Here is a 12,872-nt window from a genome sequence, read left to right as displayed (position 1 = left end):
TCCAATCTTGGGAAAAACCATAATGCGTTTAGTTAGGGACATGCCGAGTTTGGGACATGCCGATGTCTAGTGGTGAGTCGGGTGCACCCAGTGACCTCAGGGAGAAGTCCCTGCTAAGAGCACAGGTGTGGGATGGTTAGCTCAGAGGTTTAGGTGACGCACTGGGCCCCTCGGGGACTGTCCCAGGAGGGGGTGCTGAGTGAGGGGAGGGGTGGTCAGGTCCGAGCCCCGGGGTCCCGAAAACGAAGGGGGTTATGGGAGAGAGGGCAGCTAAGTGAGAGAGCCGGGCCAGGCAGGGACAACAGCGGGGCATCGAGGAACCAGGCAATCCAAGCTCCAGCTTCGGTTCTGAGCCTCAGACTGAGGCTGGGTGAAGAGAGCAAAGCTGCCTCCACACAAAGACACTCGCTGTTTACTCATCCTCAGTGGCCCCGAACCCACTCCATGCAGAGAAGCCCATGGAACCCCAAGTGTGAGCAGCCCCCTGAGAGGCCGGCAGATGACAAGCCCTGAGAACACACGGGGCCATGTCGGGGAAGGCTCTGTGGTCAGATAATTCAGGGGCGGTGGCCCCGACACTCACCACAATGAGGGCGATGACGGACAGCGTGTAGTAAATGGAGTCCCTCAGCAGGCACCAGGAGGACAGAGCCACCACCTGCGGGAGAAGGGGAAGGACGACAAGAAGATGGCAGGTGAGAAAGCAGCACGCAGCCTGGCACTTGTGTCTCTGACCCTAGGCCCTGTAACGCCACCAATCGCTGTGTTCTGATGGGGAGTCTGCAGGGGTCTTAGTCTGGTTCTTCTGAGAGGCAGATGCCCAAAGGGGACTGAATCTGGGACAATTCTGCTGGGGGAGTGCCCACGAGAGAGCGTGGGAGGGAGCAGGGAAGCAGGTCCGAGCCAGGTGAAGGAGAGAGGGAAGGGAGGCTGGTGGGCTGTGGGCCGGGACACCCTGTGGTCTGAGGAAGGGTCAGCCAGGCCCAGGGACCCTGATTCACAGTGGCCCATCAGCGGAGTCTGTGTCCCTAACGCAAGGGTCTGGGAAGAGCCCCTGTACCCTGTGCCTGTGTCGTCTGCCGCCACCTGGAGCGAGCGCCTGGGCCAAGCAGCTGCTGCCCCTTGGGGGGGCAAGGCCAGCCCCCTTTGTGGTCCCCACCTGGCCCTCTTTTCTCATTTCGATGAGATGCCTGGTCTCCCTGGCATATGACGCCGGGTTTAATGTGGATTTTGAAAAGACTGCTTTGTGTACTGATGCAGAGAAAATGTTACTCCTAGCTGCGGGGAGAAGTCCCTTTAAAAAGACTGCCAGCTCCGCACAGGCACGTGGTGGAGCTGTGGCCGGGCTGCCTGCTGCGGAAGGAGGGGTCACCGTGTGGGGGACACCAGACCAGGCATTCCCTGGAGGAAGGTCACGGGGGAGGAGGAAGCCACAGATGCCAGGTTAAGGCGGAGGAGCCATTTCTCCAGGGTGAGTCCTTCCAAGTATCTTTTGAGGGATACTTTGTATTATTCTTTTCTGTTTTGGAGAGCAGGTTCATGTTTGACAGATCCTCACTAAGAAGACTGGACCGTCAACAGCACGGCGTCGCAAGGGGTCATCAACCTCTCGTCCCCCCAAAAGTGGCAATCTCCCAGGGGCACAGGACACATGTCTGGCTGCCTCTGCCCTTGATCTAGTAAGTGGAAAGGGACACGGTGATTGTCACCTCTCAGCTAAGACAATGGCGTGTGTGCTGCCCCAAAAACAATAGGAAAAAGGAATTCCAGGGACAAGGACAAGCTTTTGTGCTTTGTCTCTCTCTGAGAGCTGTGACAGTCTACCAAGAAAAGATCTGGCAAAGTCAAGCCAGAGAAGGCTTTCTGGATTCAAATAACGGGAAAGTGATAACTTAAATAGAACCATAAATGAATAATGAGGCCAGTCTCTTTCCATTAATGTATTCTTCTACTTGTTATATGGACATTGAGGTGTTTTCTCTTGCTAATTTTGCCTTATTAGGTTTTGTATTTGCAGATCAAAATGAGAGATGATGGGTTCTCAAAAAGGGGACTGACACCGCAGAAATCACTTTAGAACAAATACAGAGTATTCTTCACCCTTTCATCATTCTCTCCTTGTGTTATAAACTCTTAGACCCTTTGGTCACCATTTACCATGTGTGGAATACATTAATTTAATTGTTAATTTTCCAGCAGAACAAAAAAGGCTGTGAACATTGATTGAATTTACTATAATTGTGTAAATGGACTTCAAATACGTGTCAAACATCAATTCTGAATTTCTTAAAAAAAAAGTTGTTTGGCCTTTTAGTTAAAGATGATAGGTCAAACAAATATACTGCTAAGATTAATAGTAAGGGGATTAAAAACAAAACAAAATACAAACCCACAAGGCAAAGAGAATAGAAGAGGACACCATAGGAACAAAGTTTTGGAAGCTAGAAATCAGAATAGCAATTGGTGATTCAGCTGGTGGTGGGAAAAGCTCCAGAAGTGGGGGTGAAGATGGGCCTGAAAATAGGATAATTGAAAGACTGTTTAAGAATTTAATCCCCAAATCTCCTCCCTCACTTTAAGCAGCCCATTGTTGGCCCATCCCTCTCCTTAATAGAAAACAGGATATCCATGCATCATCTGAGGAACAGAAGTCCCAGGAAGAGAAAACAGAAGGGAGCAAACAATCAAGTAAACAATGGAAGGAAATTCTTAGAAGTTAAGGACATGTGTGAACATAGTATAAAGGTCCTCTGAATACCCGGCATGATGAACAAAAAATGATGTCGCCCAGGCACATCATGACTTTTTGGCATACTAAGACAGAGAAAAGATCCTGAAAATGTAAGAGAGGAAAGGAGGGAGGGGGAGGAAGGGAGGGATGCAGGGATGGGGAGAGGAAGAAAAGGACAAAGGAGGAGAGAAAAGGGTTATATATTAATACAAAGGACAAAAAAACCAGAATGACATGGTATTTTTCAACACAAACACTGGAAGTTAGAAGACAATGGAGTTATGCCTTCAAAATTAGGAGTAAAATAACTTCAACCTGAAGTCCTATGCCCAATCAAATTATTAACTAAAAGTGAAAGAAGAATAAAAAGAAACTTTTAGTTGTCTCCAAAAATTTAATTCCCCTGTACTCTTTCTCAGAAAGCTGCTGGAGGATGTACTCCACCAAAATAAGGGAATAAAACACTTGTTACATGAAATTATGTTAAAATAAACCATAACACCAGGCAACAGGAATCTATATTAAAAAGAGTGAAGGAAATTTCCAAAATGGCGGTAAAGCAAGCTTCTAGCAGGATGGTGAAAGGAGTCTCCAAAATGAAACTTGTATAGGCTTAGAGAGCAACCTAGCCAGACTGGAGGTCATATGGCTCCAGGAGAAATGACTACAAAAGGACAGCATTGATGGAATATCTGATCATTTTGAACCCACTGAGAGATCAGGGAACTCTGGGACTAGAACACAGAAAAGTAAGCAAAAGGTCATCAGAAGGGGCACTTACAGAACTTATAAACCCCAAGGAAAGCACAGAGCTGTGCAGGAAAGAAGCCGAATGGCTCAGCTATGCATAGCTGATATAACTATTTTGGGAGGATGGGGCTAGGGCTTGGGGGTAGGTGGGGCTGAAAGAGACCCAAACCCTTCTCTTCCAAACTGTGCAGTCAATGGAGACACTTAAAACTGAAAAATCAAGTAACCTAAGCATGTTATTTAGAGATATTGAGCAAAGAGCAGAAACAACCAAAATTGTGGAAAATTCCCTGAGAAGAGTGGGGCATAGGTGGTGGTGGGGACTGAGAAGGGCTGCTGCTTTTAGGAAAAAGCACTCGAGAACTGGTTGCCTCTTTCAGCTCTGTGCATAAGTAATTTTAATAATAACAAAAATTAAAAAAGTTAGACGGTACAATACACATTATCCACTTAGATTTAGAGCTATAAGAAATCCATCCTGCACTAGGCTTAGATATCAATTTTGGGTGAACAGTGATAGTTTTTTCTGTCTTTAGTATTGTCTTGACTGTCATCAAATTTCAGAATCAGCCAATTTTTTTCGGTAGAAGTGATGAACTAGAGCAGAAGTTTGGAGGAGTCAAACCAGAGAACACTTTCTTTCCTCTGTTCAGAAGGAATTTAAGAAAGGCATACACTCAAAGCATTTAAAATTCGGCAGTATTCATAGAGAGCTGTGATAATGAACTCATGTCCAACTCTACCTTACTTTTCTATGCCTGCCATTCACCCCAATAGCAAATATTTATTGGATCCTTTCTGCAAATTAGGGGATTTAAAAGAGTTATCTTATCCAGTCCTCCCCACAACCTCATGAAGTGGGCACTGCTACCTTCATCGGCCAACACAATGAGAGTCAACAAAGTTGAAGGACTTGGCCAAGACTGCACAACCAGTAGCAGGGGGAGGGGAGTGGGACTTGAGCCCAGCACCTGCGTCTAAAGCCCATGCCCCTGTCCAGTCCCCTGCAGGGCCTCCCTGGATGCCAGGAAGCAAAACAAGCCCTCAGTTTCGATCACATCCCAGTGGAGAGTTTCTTTTCTTCATCACTTTAAGCACCGAGGCACGTATATTAGAGATGATGGCCAAAGAAGGGAAATAGTACAAGGATGAGAGCAGTGACCACAGCTAAAAAAAAACAAAAACTGCTTTAATGGGATTCAGGGTAAGTGATCAAAGCAGCGAGGAGTTACCATAAGGGCTACAGGCCTTCAGGTATGACTATATTCTAGCAGCTAAATACATACTGAAACTACTTGTCCATTTAGTTAGTTTAGTTTTAAAAATTAAAAAAATCAGTACAGCTCACAGCTTGGCGACAGAGCAATCATTTGACTGCAAGTCTCACTCTTCCCAAAGCAGGAATGCACGGAGGCGGTTCCTGCTGCCTCCTGGTGGTAGGTCTTCTATCTCTAGATGGAAACCTGCAGCCAGCTGACTCAGGCCCTGACCCACATGACTGCAAGAGAAGGTCATGTGTAGCACCTCTGTATCAAAATGGAAGGCCCTCTGGCATCTTTTTTTTTTCTTTTTTTTTTTTTTTTTTTTAATTTTTTTATTTTTTATTGACTTTGTAATAATATTACATTAAAAATATATATGTGAGGTCCCATTCAACCCCACCCCCCCACCCCCCCTCTCCCCCCCCCCCAACAACACTTGTTCCCATCATCATGACATATCCATTGGATTTGGTAAGTACATCTTTGGGCACCTCTGCACCTCATATACATTGGTTCACATCATGGCCCATACTCTCCTCTATTCCATCAAGTAGGCCCTGTGAGGATTTACAATGTCCGGTGATTACCTCTGAAGCACCATCCAGGGCAGCTCCATGTCCCGAAGACGCCTCCACCTCTCATCTCTTCCTGCCTTTCCCCATACCCTTTGTCCATTATGTCCCCTTTTCCCAATCCAATGCCACCTCTTCTATGTGGACACTGGATTGGTTGTGTCCATTGCACCTTTATGTCAAGAGGAGGCTCAGATTCCACCTGGATGCTGGATGCAATCCTCCCATTTTCAGTTGTAATCACTCTAGGCTCCATGGTGTGGTGGTTGTCCTTCTTCACCTCCATCTTAGCTGAGTGTGGTAAGTCCAATAAATCAGATTGTAGGTGCTGGAGTCTGTTGAGGCTCAGGATCTGGCTATCACATTGTCAGTCCAGAGATTCAAATCCCCTAAATATATCTTAAACCCCAACATTAACTGCACCTCCAGCACATTAGCATGGAAGTCTTATGAAGGGAGATCCCATCTGAGTCCAGATTCATCACACATAAACACCATTTCCAAAGAGGGGCCATCTGCCCTGGTAGTTAACCCCATCGGCCATGACCATAACTCCCATGGGTCTCTTTAGTCCTCAAAGGAACCAATATCTGGGGGTTGTATCTGCTTTATCTGTCTCTCTGACTCTGCTCAGTTGTGCATGAGGGCAAACCTTCTGCCAGCCTCCAGACTCTTTTTTAGAAACTCATAGCCATATAAACTCATTTCTCCTTTCCATTTCCCCCTTACTTTCCTCTGGCATCTTTTGAAGGAACATTTGATGGCAGGTGCCACCCAACCCAGAGAGAGGAGAAATTGATGAGAAGATGGCCCATCTTCCTTAGTACTTTGCAAAATGACTAAAAGGCAGGCAGACAAGTCACTCTGGCCAAGAGAACAGAACAGGGGTCCTGAGAGAAAACCAGCAGTAAGTAATTCTGCACTTGACCGCATTAATCAATAATACGGATGATACAGATTATGAAAGGTCACGAGCTTTGGCAAACTCCTCCATCAATTAAGATCGGCTTTATTTTCCCCCCATAGCTCTAGGAATCCCTCCCAGCCAGAATGTCATCTTGATATTTCTGCTGTATTTCTGGAGCACATTTCACACATTCTCTATTGAATATGCAGTTTCAGTTTCCTTCTAGTTTCGTTTAATTTCAGAGTGGCATAATGCAAGAAAAAAAATTCACACTTCTAAAACTAAGGAAAGCACATTATCCTTTATTCAATGTTGAGTGACGATATTTTGGAATTCTGGCTTCTACATGATTAAAAAGTAATTTTTTATAACTGTATATAAACATATATATATTTATATATATGTTTATATATAAATATATTTACATACATTTATTTATATATAAATATATTTACATACACCATTCATATAGATGCATTTTATGTCTGGATATGTATGCAAATCTGTATATAGCTTATGCATATAATACATAGTATACAAAGCAATATATAGTGTATATATATGATATAGATGGCAATTTTCTTGATAAATAATGGAATTAGGTACAGCAGATACATTTTAAAAGGCATAAGTACCCTCAAATTGTCAGTATTTGTCTTTTTAAAAAAACTTTTGAAGCAAAACACCGTAATAATTACATGACATAAAACATAAAACTGCTATCATCTCAGGGAAATGTTATTTCACACAAATTTCATGGAAAAGGGATTTGAAAAATCATTAACATGGAGTATTTTTCCAAGCTTTTGTGCTGATATAACTTCTACAGCCAATTCTCATTGTGGGAAATACCACCGTAACATCTGGTGTACGATGAGGTTCTGGGGTATCACAAAAGCAATCTGAAGGCACTAAAGGGCTCTGAGGTTCAGAACAGGTGAGTGTAGGTGGCAATGAGGTTCAGGAGAGGCGAGTGCAGGTGGCAAAGAGGTTCATAACAAGTGAGTGACTGATGTAGGTTTCTCCTCCCACAGGTAAGTCTTGGCTCTACCACTCTGTTCATTAGTCATGTACACATTAAAAATACTCCTTTGCTGGGCAGAATCACTGAACTATAAGTGGTTCCTGAATTCTGGAAGTTTGCTATCTGAAAGAGACAGTAACAACTGGGCCACGCAAAAAGACAATAACGTGCTTTTGCAAAATACAAGGAACTTTTGCTTATTAATCTTCACAACCACGCCAATGAAATGAATTCATATTTTACATTTAATATTATTTTCTAAGAAAACTCATTTGGAGTTTTAGTTTTGTGTGAACAAAAACAAGTGACAAGTCAACAAGCTGCTATTGGAGATACAGTTGAATACAAATGAAGCAGTATCAGGACAGAAGAAACAATAATCTATGAAATGCCCTTCACTGATCATGCTGAGTGATAACCACAGATGCTGATAAAGACCTGCAGGTGCTGCAAGGCTCACAAGTGCCTTCTCAGTCATCCAAAACATTACATGCAGTAGTTTTCATCTTAAATATAAGTTGTTGCCCACTAGGTCTTCAAAAATTGGTAGTTCGGAGTGTTCTCACCTGCATCAGCATTCACAGGGAGGAAGAGCCAGACTGTGGCCACAGGATGGGTCCCCTGCTGTGCTCCTGAAGCTCTTGGCCCTCTCTAGGAACCAGGAGTAGTGCTGTCTGCCTTCCCCGCCACACACTGGTGTGCCCATCTAGCATGGCATGAGGCAGTAGTAGGTTTTGAAACAAGTCGGTAGGGTAGTTAGGATAACTTCACATGACCAAATGCATTAGCTTGAAACAGAGCCTGAGACTAGAAATCCAGTACAAATAGTTTATTTGGGAGGTGGTCCTAGGAAGTACGGTTAGGGTATTGGATAAGTGAGGCAGACAATTACAAAGTTAGGGCAGGGGGCAAGTGGGGCTCGATCATGGTGGGGACCTCAGCAAGACTGTGTAGAACATGCTCCAGCATTTCCCACCCAGGAGGAGAGGGAGCTGGGGTATTTACCCACCCTCTCCCATCTGCCATTGGTGGAGGGATGCTCTGAAAGGATGTTAATTCCCTAGCACTTTTGACCCATTCCAAGGGCAGAAACCATGAACCTCAGTGGCCAGGGAGAGTCCTTGGAAAAGGAAATGCAGCTTCTGGTAGCTGGTAGTCAAGACGGTGGCAGTGGGAACCAAAGTGGTAAGGGCAAGGGGGTCATGGGTAGGCCACCAGCAGGTCTTCTCTACCCAATAGACATGGCTTTACATATTAATCCAATAATCAGGGTAAGCGTTCCCACTAGCACACGCAAAGACGTATAGATATATACCAATATATGACCTATATATGTGCACTATATATATACACACACGCAAATATATATACATGCAAACAAACAGAAACGTGAGTATTCAGGTGTATGTTGTAAGGGTTTTAAGTTGCTCACTGACCCATCAACACTTTCTCACCTGTGCAGAAGGAATGATGAGGTTCGGTGTACACTTATTTTAGATATGTCACAGGATTTTTAAAAGGCACTTCTATGAGAGGTGCCATTTAATCTCCAGGGATATAGTGGAGAGAAGAGAGGTTTTGAAAAAGAAGACCAAAAAGATCACTGCCACTGATCATGGGCAAATTAAATCTCGGTAAAATGGGATAATAAAAATGCTGATTTCATCTAACTACTGCAGGGATTAAAAAAAAGAGAACTTTTGGTTCAACATGTCAGATTGAACTGTGTATCCTCAGCGCTTATTTTCCCAGGGATAAAAAAAAAAGACAATGTATCTTCAAAATATGAACAGGGTACTCTAACAAGCACAGAGCAAGACGGCTCTTGAAACGTAAATATTTATTTACCAGGAATAAAAAATTCAATAGAAGCATTGAACAAAACTGAGAAAACATCCCAGAAAGTAGGAAAAGTAAAAAGGAGATGGGTGACTGGGAGGAAAAAATAAGGAAGACAAGCAGGGATCGGCAGACGAATCCAGCACTTGGCCTGCTTTTGGCACAAAATTTTTAGAAGATGTGAAACATATAACAAAGAGGGATAAGAGACAGAGACCATATGTGGTCCTCAAAGCCAAAAATATTTACTATCTGTCTGTTTTAGTTTCCTGGCTGCTAAAACAAATACCGTAGTGTGGGTTGGCTCAAACAACGGGAATTTATTGGCTCACGGTTTTGAGGCTAGGAGAAGTCCAAAATCGAGGTGTCAGCAAGGCGGTGCTTTCTCCCTGAAGAATGCGATGTTCCGTGGCTGGCTGCTGACAACCCTTGGGCCTTTGATTTTTTCGTCACATAGCAATGTACGGAATGGCAACTTCTTTCTCTTCTGGGTTCCCTTAATTGCCAGCATCTTGCTCTTCTTGTGGCTTTGTCTCTCTGTGGCCTCCAGTACAGGGTTAAGACCCATTCAGCTGGGCCACACCGCACCTGAAGTAACCTCATCAAAAGGGCCTATTTACAGTGGGTTCACACCCCAGGGATGGATTATGGGGTACATAACTCTAAGTTACCATAGTCTGCCCTCTGGACCCCAAAAGACAAGTTCTTCCCACATGCAGACTACATTCATTCCATCACAACATCCCCAAAGCCTTACATCATTTCAGTAACAAGGCTAAGCACAAAGTCTCATCAAAGTCAGTTATGGGTGTGGTCGTCCTGGGGCAAAAGCTCTCTGTCTAGGTTTTCTGAGACCTAGATAACAAGTTATCTGCTTCCAATATACAATGGTGGGACAGGCAGAGGCTAAATATTCCCAGTCCAGAAGGGAGAAATTGGAAGGAAAGCAGGGGCATGGGCCCTAAACAAGTTCAAAACCCAGCAGGGCAAATGCAATTAGACTTTAAGGTCTGAGAGTCATCTATGGATCAATATTTTGTCCTCTAGGCCTGATGAAGCAGCAGCCCCACCCCTCCCAGATGCTTATGCAGTGGCCATGCTCTCCCCAAACACTGGGGTGTCCTGAACAGTGGGACACGAAGCCTTCCCCTTCCAAGGGTAGGAGTGGACCTGACACTTCCATACGTGTGGGTGGCCCTGCTCTTTTGCCTGAGGAGACCTTTTCATTCCAGACCTTGGGTTCCATGGTTCTGTCTTAGAATCCCTTTCAGGCACTGTTTCCGTTCATACCTATTTCACAAAAACCTTGTTAGCTTTGAGTGCAGTTCAGGTGGGTCCAGACCACCAGCTTATTGAGCTTTCCTGGATAACTGAGTATCAATCCTCACTTCCACTGCAACGGCTGATGGATCCATGTGCAGTTAAACCCTCACACAGAGCCCTTTTCTCCAGGGACTCACTTTTCAGAAGCTCAGGGAGTTCCCTGATAGAGATGCTTCTGGCCCTAGTCTCAAAGCACACTATCTAGATAGGCTCAGAATTTTCCACACCATTAATTTCTGGTTTCTTTGTGCTTAAGAGCTCTGTTCTCAGCCAATCCCTTTCCTTGAATTTTACTATAAGCTGCAAGGAGAAACCATATTGCACTTGCCACATTTATCTTGGAAATCTCCTCACCTAAATATCCTAGTTCATTGCTTACAACTTTCACTTTCAATTTGACATCAGAACACAATTTTGCCAAGTTCTCTTCCACCTTAAAATAGGGATTGCTTTTCTTCCAATTTCCAGTAATAGAGTCATCATTTCCTTCTTCATCAGAAGTAACTTTAACATCCACAGTTCTACCAACAGTCTCTTCAAAGCAATCGAGCCTTTTTCTATTAAGCACCTCACAATTCTCCTGGCCCCTACCCATTATCCAATTCCACATTTTTCATATTGGTACCATTTGTGGTACCAAAAACTGTTTTAGGGGAAATGGACTTGGCCCAGTGGTTAGGGCGTCTGTCTACCACATGGGAGGTCCGCAGTTCAAACCCTGGGCCTCCTTGACCCGTGTGGAGCTGGCCCAAGCGCCGCGCTGATGCGTGCAAGGAGTACCCTGCCACGCAGGGGTGTCCCCCGCGTAGGGGAGCCCCACGCTCAAGGAGTGCGCCCCGTAAGGAGAGCCGCCCAGCGCGAAAGAAAGTGCAGCCTGCCCAGGAATGGCGCCGCCCACACTTCCTGTGCCGCTGACGACAACAGAAGCAGACAAAGAGACAAGACACAGCAAATAGATACAGAGAACAGACAACCGGGGGAGGGGGGGGATTTAAAATAAATAAATCTTTAAAAACAAAACAAAACTGTTTTAGTTTTCATTCCCATTTGCCAAAACAAATCCATGATCTCAAGGCTAGGAGAAGTCCAAAATCAAGGCGTCAGCAAGACAATGCTCCTTCCCCAAAGAATGTGGCAATCTGTAGCTGGCTGCCTGGGAGCCTCTGGCTTTTTGGTCACAGGGTAGTGCACATGAGGGCATCTTCTCCTTTCTCTTTTGGGTTCCACTGACTTCCAGGTTCTTGCTTTTCCCATGGCTTTCTCTCTCTGCGATCTTCTCTGTAAAGCCTCCAGTAACAGGACTAAGAATTATTTTTATTTATATTTTGGCTTTGTTTTTGGGGAGATTTTGGATTGCAGAAGGGTCGCAACTGTGGCAGGGGAGGATCTAATGGTGTGGCGTATTGGTGGTGGGGAGATATGTGAGGAGGGGGTGCACCTGGGGCATGCCTCTATGAAATACGAAAGTGTTCAAGTGGTCATGGGGTGTTGTCTTGGTGGGTGGAGACCCACTCAATAACTGAAAGAATATTGAAATTCCATCTTGGGGAGTCAGCTACATTTTCTAATATAGTGGCAAGAATCCCTAGAGTATGTTGACAGTGCCCAGCAAATGAGGACAGACCAATATGCCAGACCCTTGATATTGATGCTCATACTTAGGAGTTCTTGTTCTTGTGAAATTGAAACTTAGTCCAGTGTTAACTATTGCCTAAGAGTTACCTCCTGAAAGTCTCCTTGTTGCATAAATGTGGCCTCTTTCTAAGTCTAACTCAGCATAAAAACTCACTACCTTCCCCCTGGCATGGGACATGATTCCTGGGGATAAGCCTCCCTGGCACCGAGGAATTTTTACCAAGCATCAACTAGTGCTGCATTTGGAAAAAGATCTTGACTGAAAGAGGGAAATATTAAATATAAATGAGTTTTTATGCCTAAGAGATTTCAGAGTGAGTTGGGAGGTCATTCCAGAGGTTAAGCTTATGCATATCTCAGGAAGATCTCGCTGACTGCCATGGTAAACAGTGCCTCAAGAAGTGGGGCTCCTGATGGCTCTAGAGACATCTAGACACTATAGGCAGGACAGACAAACCCAGGAATTTGGCACCCTGTCAGTGGGCCTTACCTTAGAATGTATGAAACCTATCCCCCCAATATATTGGAATTAGACTCATTGATAATTTTCCTACACATGGTTCTTATGCCCCTTTTATTTGAACCTATAATTAGCACTATACCCATTAAATATATGTCCCAGAGACTTAAATCTTCGAGCTGTTCATATGATGATTGAGCCCTGAATCTCAGCAGAGTTGCAGCCAACACCAACTCTCCAGTTCGTCAGACTTTCCTAGGACAACTATCAAAAGGATGATGATGGACAACATCTATCCCAAAAAACAGAGAGTATGTACAACTGCAATAAGACAATTCCATCCATCTGCCCCATAGGATCTAAGCCCCT

At 44.5% G+C, this 12,872-nt stretch overlaps 1 protein-coding gene across 2 annotated transcripts in view; it reads right to left on the bottom strand.

The window, feature by feature from the left end:
* Positions 1-12,872, bottom strand: part of SLC24A3 (solute carrier family 24 member 3) — a 567,991-nt gene that overhangs the window by 75,170 nt on the left and 479,949 nt on the right. For both annotated transcript variants that reach the window (XM_004447747.4, XM_058286760.2), the window contains exon 7: positions 584-658. In XM_004447747.4, the coding sequence (XP_004447804.3) occupies positions 584-658 (75 nt within the window). The remainder of the gene's footprint in view (positions 1-583; positions 659-12,872) is intronic.

Source organism: Dasypus novemcinctus, chromosome 24, assembly GCF_030445035.2.
Source record: "Dasypus novemcinctus isolate mDasNov1 chromosome 24, mDasNov1.1.hap2, whole genome shotgun sequence".
In the NCBI taxonomy this organism is placed as follows: domain Eukaryota; kingdom Metazoa; phylum Chordata; class Mammalia; order Cingulata; family Dasypodidae; genus Dasypus; species Dasypus novemcinctus.
The sequence above is the reverse complement of the archived record's forward strand: the minus strand, read 5'-3'. Positions and strand labels throughout refer to the sequence as shown.